The sequence below is a fragment of the Drosophila melanogaster genome, chromosome 2L (genome assembly GCF_000001215.4).
Source record: "Drosophila melanogaster chromosome 2L".
Taxonomy (NCBI): Eukaryota; Metazoa; Arthropoda; class Insecta; order Diptera; family Drosophilidae; genus Drosophila; species Drosophila melanogaster.
The window spans coordinates 15,498,824-15,508,112 of NT_033779.5; the positions used below are offsets into that span (position 1 = coordinate 15,498,824).

At 41.8% G+C, this 9,289-nt stretch overlaps 1 protein-coding gene across 2 annotated transcripts; it reads left to right on the plus strand.

Annotated features, from left to right (window-relative positions):
- Positions 1 to 303: 303 nt before the first annotated feature.
- lace lies at positions 304 to 6,195 on the plus strand. 2 transcript variants are annotated; one of them, NM_057266.5, is made up of 4 exons: positions 304 to 601; positions 3,294 to 4,403; positions 4,468 to 4,730; positions 4,876 to 6,195. In NM_057266.5, the coding sequence occupies exons 1-4, from the start codon at positions 398 to 400 to the stop codon at positions 5,090 to 5,092; spliced, it is 1,794 nt and encodes a 597-aa protein (NP_476614.1). In that variant the 5' UTR covers positions 304 to 397; the 3' UTR covers positions 5,093 to 6,195. The 2 variants fall into 2 exon arrangements, with proteins under 2 accessions (NP_476614.1, NP_001285957.1); NM_001299028.1 differs by having other exon boundaries at positions 4,876 to 5,768.
- The last annotated feature ends 3,094 nt before the right edge of the window (positions 6,196 to 9,289 follow it).

Genomic DNA, 9,289 nt, shown 5'->3' on the forward strand with positions numbered 1-9,289 from the left:
GACTAAAATAGAAACCATTTTAGTTTAAATAAATTTCTTTGAAAATCTAATTAATACAAAAATCTACTTCTCTTTTGCGACATCTGGCGCTCAGAAAGTATACTAAACAGCACTGTGGCTTGAACTGCTTGCATGGTGGAGGTATTCGCTAGGAGCTGGCAGTACTAAAAGCAGAGAACACAACCGGAAGCGTTATTCCACAAAATGTGGCCTTTTAAATTATATGTGAAAATACGATAAGTACCTTAAAATACCGAAGGCGCGCAGTTTTCAGTATAACAGCTGGCCGAGTAACTGGCCACACCATTCCAATTAGAAAGAAACCTATTTAAGCAAAACGCATCGATCTCTCCGTAATTTTTTGTCCGCTGAGTAATCGGAAATCGGCAACGGAATAATGGGCAATTTCGACGGCGATTCTGGAACGGTTTTCGAGCAGAGCTATGCGACGACCAACGGAAACGGAAAGGTGCCGAATGGCAATGGGGCGGCAGATCTCAGTGCCCCGGAAAAACAGGAACTTCTCCGGAAGTTCTCGGCACCCGCGTACACTGAAATTCGCACGCGACGCTGCCAGCCGAAGCCCGCAAACGACGCCCAGGTGAGCCAGGCATTTTCGCTCAGTGTGCGGGGTGAAACGCGAGTTAAACACTTGGACGAAACGAAAATAACGAGCTAAAAGGCCATAAAAATTGGCCAAAAATGTGGTTCCATAGCTGGTTCCATTCACCCTCTCGCTCGCTCTTCCAGCCGGCGAATTATTGATTTTGTGTGAGAGCGAGGGAGCGCGCATAAGAGAGAGGGAGAGAGAGTGAGAGTGAAGGCGTGCGTCAGCTGGAGAATTTCGGCCCAATTTTTGCTGCCCTTTTTGGCGATTTTCCTCCGCTTTTCCCGCTTCTGGGTCATCGGGCAGCCACAGCTGTTTTCCCTCCACTGCAGTGTTTTCCTCGCGTGTTTTCCTTTTCGCCGCGAGTGCTGACCATTTGGCGTATTTTGGCTACTTCCGGATGATAGAAACTATTAGAACTCTGCGGAAATATCCTATCATCATATACGATCAGAGAGTTATTTCATAAATTGTGATCATGAAAGGCAATTTGTAGTGTTGGAAATTAAAGTATTGGGCAATATTATTTCACTTTCATTATTATAATTTTAAGTAGTCTATACATTCCTCTGAGATAGCTATCTTACAATTGACTAAGCCCTAAGATAAGAACATCAGCATGTTAAAGTAACTTAGATTTCAGAAATTTCATAATACCTATTTTAGATGTGCGTTAAACTGTTTGGTACGCTAGTCCATTTTACCACATGCACTCTCTAATCTAGCCATTGTCTCTTCTTCGGCACTCCTGCACTCATTCGAAATTTTCCTAGTGACTGGAGTACGACCCCAAAGCAAACACACACATAAGTACGTAGTTTGGGTGCACAATGTGTGTGGGGAGAGCGGCACAATGCTGGTCTGGTCATAATATTGTCATGCCACGCCATGCCCGGCTCGCCTTATCAGGCCCATTCCACCAGTCTTTTACGTAAAGCCTCGCAGAATGCGATTCGCTGGTGAATCACAATGCTCCGCAATCTCCGAAGGCAGCGGTTTTGGGTGGGCGTTGATTTGTCGGTGATAAGAGTTTTGTTTTAAAATTCATGGACTCTCCCTGCGTCTGGGCTGCCAAAGAATAACTGTTGGCGGGTATACTTAACCGATTATCATATTTTTTATTATTCATAACTTTTTAAAAAGATAAGATAAACATATTATAACATTACATTCATTGGGTAATTCCGATACAATTCGATCTTTGGGGAGTGAGCAATTGTTAGTTTTCTTTTAAGTACCTAAAGATTTCATTATTGGTAGCTTTGTATTTCTTTTTTTCGGAAAGTAATACAATGGTTTACATAAAATTTATTTAATGAAATAGTTCCGTACCATGGCGACAACTTATTGAAATCATTCAGCTTGATTTAATGGCAACTAAAGACCTTTTCAAATTTTTAATCACACGAAAATAATGTTAGCGCGTGCAAGTCTCATATCTCCAATATCAACGGATAGAAAACTTTTATCAGCTCGGCAAGATTACAGTATGCATGATTTCAAAGGTAAAGGCTTAAATAAAAAAGAAATACTTAAGAATATGAAATTGCCAAAGCAATTATCTACTGACTCACAGCTAATACTTCTTGGAATCCCCACAAAATCGGTTAGAACTTGGCGTGCGCTGGTCGATTGTCAGTCGTTATCTTGGACTCCATGGATCCCCAACATATGGAAGTCATTATCTGGATCCCACACCATGCTCCCTACTTAGCTGTCCTTCTGTACGCGACCCATAGCGTAATTAGTATTACACTTTTTCTATTTATTTATTTATGTCGGTTTCGATTTTGATCTTTCTACGGTAGCTTCGAGCTCGTCTATATACCCTAACACTGGGACTCCATTAAATAACTAGGCATCGCGTAACCCACTTGACTTTTCGCTCCCCGCACTCCGTCTCATCGTATTTAGTAAACAAGCCCGGTGGCAAATGATAATAAACACGAAATATTATTGTCGCCGACTCGTTATTGTTATACGATTAAGCTGACGTTCAACTATATATATTTTTCGGAATATATATCTGCAGTTTGTGTTGCTCAGTTAATGAGATATATATATGTCTCGTATCGGATCCTTTGGCCAGCAAAATCAATAAGCAAATGATATATACACTTAAATAAGTACGTTAATTATAACGCTCTATTTGTTAGCTGGTGAGGTTGAAGTGTGCCAAGTTGGGCACACAAATACTATATACATTTATGGCTTCCCCTGTATGATTTTTGTGTCTGTCTCTTTTTGTGTGACTTCATGTCGAACTCGGCTCATGTGAGCGGTGGAGCAAATTGTTCAGCAGTTATCGTGTGATTGTATTTATATATGTACATACGTACCTTGCATATATGGATCTTTTAGTTAAATGTTAATTGACTGATGAATTGACTGAACGCATAGAAAGGGCAAGCAAGTGAGAATGTAGAATTTTTCATTTTTTTATAAAAGCGTTTACGCATGAGAACTATAAGTTTTGATATACATACTCGTATAAATGGGTATTACTGTGCTGATCCCTTTGAAGCGAACATGTTTACAATCTGTCTTACAATTTCCCATCTAGCCCGTCTAACAATATTGATTATTTGCTCTTTGATGAGTGATTTTCAATGGAAATTATGAAGATTCACAGTGATACCAATGATAGCGATAACCAGCCAATAATCGTTCCTCTCCCCTCTTACAGAGTCCCAGCTCGATCAACTACCATCCGGAAAAGAAGTCGATCCCCAATGGGCATGCCTCCATTCTGGATCAGGAGTCCAAGCCCAACCAGGCAGAGGGCAAACTTTCGCCGGAGCTGGAGCACTTCCAGAAAACCTCCTTTGAGGAGGTGCCTTTGCACACGGCCTGCCTTACGTATTTGGGATTCTATCTACTGATGATCCTGGGCTACATCAACCAGTTGCTCTTCGTGCCCAAAGTGGCCACCGAGAAGGGTCGGGATGGCTATGTAGCCCTCTACGATGCCTTCGAAAGCTTCTACTCGAGGTACGTTTACAGGAGAATCAAGGATTGCTGGAACCGACCCATCTGCAGTGTTCCGGGAGACGAACTCACTCTAAAGGATCGCGTAACCGATGATTATGGATGGAGTTTCAAGTTCACTGGAACGGAGACACGTTGCTTAAATCTGGGATCCTACAATTACCTGGGATTTGCCGCCGCTACTGGACAGTGTGCTGATGATTCAGAGGAAAGTGCTCGGAGCTCTGGACTGGCATACTGCAGCTCCCGTTGTGAGCTTGGTGACAACGAGCAGCTGCAAGAGCTGGAGGCTCTAACTGCCAGATACTTTGGCGTGGAGGATGCCATTGTCTTTGGAATGGGTTTCGCCACAAATGCGTTGAACCTTCCCTCACTGCTGGGACCCAACAGTCTTGTGATTAGTGACGAAAAGAATCACGCCTCCATCATTTTGGGACTGCGTTTGTCCGGGGCCACCACCAAGGTCTTTAAGCACAACAACATGCGCGATCTGGAGCGCGTCCTCCGTCAGGGTGTGTGCTATGGAAATCCCAAAAAAGGTGGTCAGCCATGGGACAAGGTTATGATCTTGGTCGAGGGCATCTTCAGCATGGAGGGGTCCATAGTCCGTTTGCCCGAGGTTATTGCTCTGAAAAAGAAATACAAAGCATACTTGTATTTGGATGAAGCTCACAGCGTGGGAGCCATGGGTTCCCGTGGACGAGGAGTTACAGATTATTTTAATGTGGATCCGAAGGAGGTGGACATTCTGATGGGCACCTTCACCAAAAGTTTTGGCAGTGCTGGAGGCTATCTCGCTGGATCCAAGGTATGCTTGAGTGGCTACACTTTCGCATATTCCTCACTTATCAATAATCTTTTATCCTCCCCAGAAACTGATTGACTTTCTCCGCACCAACAGCCACGCCCATTGTTATGCTGCTTCGATCTCGCCACCCATCGCACAGCAAATCCTTACCTCCATGAAGACCATTATGGGTGAAGATGGCACTGACATTGGACGCAAGAAGATCCACCAGCTGGCCAGGAACACACGTTACTTCCGCCGACGTCTGGCTCAGCTGGGAGTGATCACATACGGTCACGAGGACTCCCCAGTCGTGCCCATGCTGGTGTACCTGTTTTCCAAGATTGGGTAAGAATGGGGTCATAAAACCAAAATAACTTTTGTCATTAGATTGTGCGTGGAGGAGCATTTCATTTTTTAAAAGATCAAACGGGAAAAAACTTCAATTATCCTGTGGAGTCTCTTTTTACTAAACTGCATTTTCTCTTTGTAGCGCTGTGGTTCGCACCTTGACGACTCGCCACATTGCCGCGGTGGGAGCTGGATTCCCGGCCACACCCATCATGGAAGGACGCATCCGATTCTGCCTTTCAGCCGCCCACACCAAGGAGCAGCTGGACTTTGCCCTGGAGGCGATAGACGAGATTGCCGATGATCTGGGCCTAAAGTATTCTCGCAAGCCACGCGATCCGAATCCCGTCATTTACTAGAATCACACGCACACACATAGAAGTTAAGCTTGGGGAAATGGTAACCTCCCCGATTGGTAAACCAAAACTACAACACAGTCCAGATAGTGCTAAATCAATCACGAACGGTGGCTTACATTGACCAAGTTTCAGTTGCACTGGGCTTCTATTTATGACTAATTCTCTGGTTATATGCCTTAAAAGGGAAGATCACTACAGCAACAGAAACAAAACACTACAGCACATAGCTTAAATGATAAAATATTATTAATTATTTAGCATTTACCTCTACGTAGTTGTTATTGTATATGTAAAATCCAATCGTCTTCTTTGGTCGGCTGCTGCATTTTAAGTATTTATAGAAGAGAAAATGACAGCGCAATGTATTGGGCAAATCAGGGTTTGGTTACTTTTATAGCTAAGCTAAGGGAAGCCCCTTTTTCGTGGGAAAGCCTCGAGCACCTCGCTTCTACCAATTAAGCATACTAAGCTGAGCCAAATGTAACGTCTAAAGAGTCAGCGATACAATTGTAAATCACTATTTGGGTAAGTCTTCGGGGGACCCAAAAATTGGGTCAACTTTAGGGCATTGTCAGGAAATATATATGTATAATAATTATGTATTATTGATCTTATTTTTCCACCAAAAAAATAAAGAAATTGTTGCTTTATCTAATAAACTATATTGGAATAGCTTACTGTAAAAGTATTCACTGTACGGGATTCTTAAGTCTACTAGTGTAAATATTTATTTAAAATATATAAAACTTGGCGGGCAGATGAATCTTAAAGTCGAAAAATGTTTTGCCTTGTATTTTACATAAATTTTGACACAACTTATGCGACCTCTACAGTTAATTTACAGAAGTTGGATACTCGACGCAAATATAAAACACATATGTAGAGAATCCGCTAAGTCTAGGGCCTTAGTTCTTATTTTTGAGAAAATAAGAAGTACAGTGGCCATTAATTAAATAAAGCTACTTCTTGAACCATTTTTAATTAAGTAAATGCCTGACTTTTAAGCGATAATTAGAGATTAGCGATATCAATTAAATCGATATTGATAATATGTTATTTTAGACGATTTGGAAGTAAAATAAATAAAATTTGTTTCAGTATCATTTTGGTTGCACTGCCTCCTTTCTTTAATTTAAAATACATAAACTCCATTTGCAAGGGGTCAAGTTAATTTAAGTTTATGTAATAGGAATAGCAATCAATTGACAGTTCGACTTTCAAATCGTTCCTACCCAACACGATTTCACACTTAAAGCGTCGAAGCCGAACTACCAATCCTTTGAATAACAATTTTCTAATTAACAGTAACTCATGACATCTCTACATCGCTCCCTGTTTTCCTTTTCCGGTGCTGACCACAATGGCAAATAAATTCCAATTGTAATTGTCTCTGCCTTTTAAGAAATTAAGACAAAAGGCGAACAACGCTCAGATCGAAGGACAAGAAGGAGTTTCGAGAGCGGGTGGCTTGTAAAGAGCCGTGTTGGTTTATGGGCTTAGGCAATACTTTCAATTTTATATTCTGGACAATATTTATTGAGTGGTTCTTGTTGAATCTGTGGGGAGTACATGTAAACTGAATTTAAATATTTTGCATGAAAGAGAACATTCGCTCGTTAAAAGTGCATTTGAATTGTTTTTAAAGCAACACGTTACACAGGGCACTCAAGGATTTGTTAGTACTGGTTCTCTTAAATATTTTTATTAAGCTATATCGAATACACTTAAATTACCGTGTTTGCAATATTTTACCACAATCTGTGCTGTGATAATTCTGAAAATATACATATATCCCTTGGATTGGAAAGTTGAATAGAAATGACAAGGCCACATCAGTTTGGTCGGCTTAATTTATGTGCTGCGCTCTGTTTACTTTTTTCAAGCTGCCAAAATGGAAAATGACAATACACGTCGGTACACACATATATTTGTGTATTCTATGCAAGCACGTGTGAGTGGGTGGTAGAAAGTGGGCGGACTGGGAGGCTGGCTGGTTAGGTGGAGCTGCTTTCCCATCCAACTTGGTGTGAGTAATTGACTACGTGCGTATAAAGTTTGTGCTGGCATTTTACCCGAGTACTGGCAAAGTGGCTGCAACAACAAGGGCAGCATTTTAGCCTGCCCTTGAGTGTGGTCAAAATTTCGGGAGTAGTGTGTGAGTGTGTGTGTGTGCAATCATAAATATGCATCCTGTTGGCCATTTGTCATGGCTTTTTGCCCGATGCCGCAGACAAGAGTCTGCATCTTCAACACCGCAAGTGCCCCAGCCCGTATTCGAATGCTGTTTTCCAAAGCGCCGTTTAATAGAGATTGATAAGGATATGCGGCCAATGGGGGCCACCGATCGGACTATCAGAAAACATCAGCATTTCTGTGGCCTCAATAGCATGCTTTTATTTTTTGCTTCCTTCGCTGGTCCTTTACAAATTGCTGATGCGATATTCGCGTGCACCTTGTTCATTTTACCACCTGTATGCGTACCTCACTCGCTCACGAAAAACATGTTCGACATCAGGAAAATCCATATTTTTCGACATGAGTTTGCCATTTGGATCTGTAAGTAAACTATTTAAAAACTTTTAAATTAATTAGTATTTCGTTTAATATCGAAACTTCTTTACCATCTGGTGATTATAGTTTCGTTAATAGGAACCTATGCAGAAATTCCTAATTACGAGCAATTTCATATTTATTATATCTTTTCAAACTATTCTCTTTGAATTTGAGCTATTTGTGAAGAAATTTTTCGTTGCCCCCCGGGACTCGCAATAGTTGTTCCTAAGTTTACAAGCTCTCAAATCCCGCGGTTTTGGTTCACAAATACAATTTTAATGTTTCCGCTTACTTTGCAAAATATGTGAGCAAGGTAAGAACACATTTGAGTTCTATTTTTCTTTCTTCTCATATCCCCAGCACGGGAAGTTGCATTTTGTGTGTTTCATAATCTGATAAAATGTTGCAAAAAGTTTACCCTCGTCAAGCTGGCGCAAAGGGAATTTATGCAATGCGGAAAAATCCAAGTCCGAATCCCATTTGTGAACACTCGAGGCATGCAAATGGCGGCTCCTGAGTTATGCGCATACTTTTGATAGTCACTGTGTGGCTGAAGGGGTTGATTGAGTGGTGTTACACACCCTGCACTTGGCAAAGTCACTGATAACCATACGGCGATCAGAATGTGGGAGTTAAGCCGATCCTTGAGATTTTCGGATATTTTTTGTATGAAATTGCAGTGAATAAATCGTATAAAATAGATTTAATATGAGTGTGTTATACTACAGCAAAATACTAAACAAAATAAAGAATGTGAACACCTTTTCTCCGAAAAATAATCAATAGTATCTTACTCCGCTTCCTTGGCCTCCTAGAATACATTCCCCCTTTCGGACCAATTTTGATTTCCATCAACTCGGTGCCAGGACATCGCCCATCAAAGTGCAAACAAATTAATCTTCACCCCGTTGGCTGGAGTGGATTGCCAATCTGTTACACGACGCAGGGCGCAGTCAAACACTTCACATCGGATGCTATTACTTAAGCACATGTTTTATAATACGATTCGCTGGAACGATTTTTCATGGGCAAACGTGTCGCCCTGCTGCTCAGTTATGGAAAAAAGAAAACTGAGGGGAATCTGGCGTATAGACGTGGCCAAGGACAATCAGTCATTTGCCATAAAGGCTGGCAATGAGACGTAGTTTGACTTTTGTTGCCGCTCAAGGATAAGGATATGGGGATATATGTCTGCACTCGCTTTGCGCCAACACTTTTCATTCGACACACACGTTAATCAATCACTGCACCCAAGTCCCCCCCAAAAAGGTAGAGATTTAATCAAGGAATTTTCCGAGATTTTCGCCAGCAAATTTAAATGCCTGCCGCCTGGCTCTGTCCTTGTGCCTTGGTGTGGTGACCGCAAATTAAATTTGTTGTCGAATGCTCTGAAGGACCTGGTAAAGCAAAGGGAAACCCTGGTCCGACCGCAGTTTTCTAATTAATTCCATGGGCAGATAGTAATGACATTCGAATCCTGCAGACACCTTAGCACCTGTCACCAGCACATGCTAAATGTCCTGGCCCACAACTTTCGGCTCGAGTGGCTGCTCCTTGTTGGGCATCATTAAGTTCTGTGTTTTGCGGGCCGACGGCTTCTTGTTAACATTTATGGTTATTGTTTTCTCCAGACAATGTGTGGGC

Bases quoted from the DNA above. Each gene is read 5' to 3' on its own strand.
- lace (NM_057266.5), top strand. From the start codon at position 398: ATGGGCAATTTCGACGGCGATTCTGGAACGGTTTTCGAGCAGAGCTAT. The intron at 602-3,293 runs GTGAGCCAGGCA...CCCCTCTTACAG, and splicing joins AGCCCGCAAACGACGCCCAG to AGTCCCAGCTCGATCAACTA. The intron at 4,404-4,467 runs GTATGCTTGAGT...TATCCTCCCCAG, and splicing joins GCTATCTCGCTGGATCCAAG to AAACTGATTGACTTTCTCCG.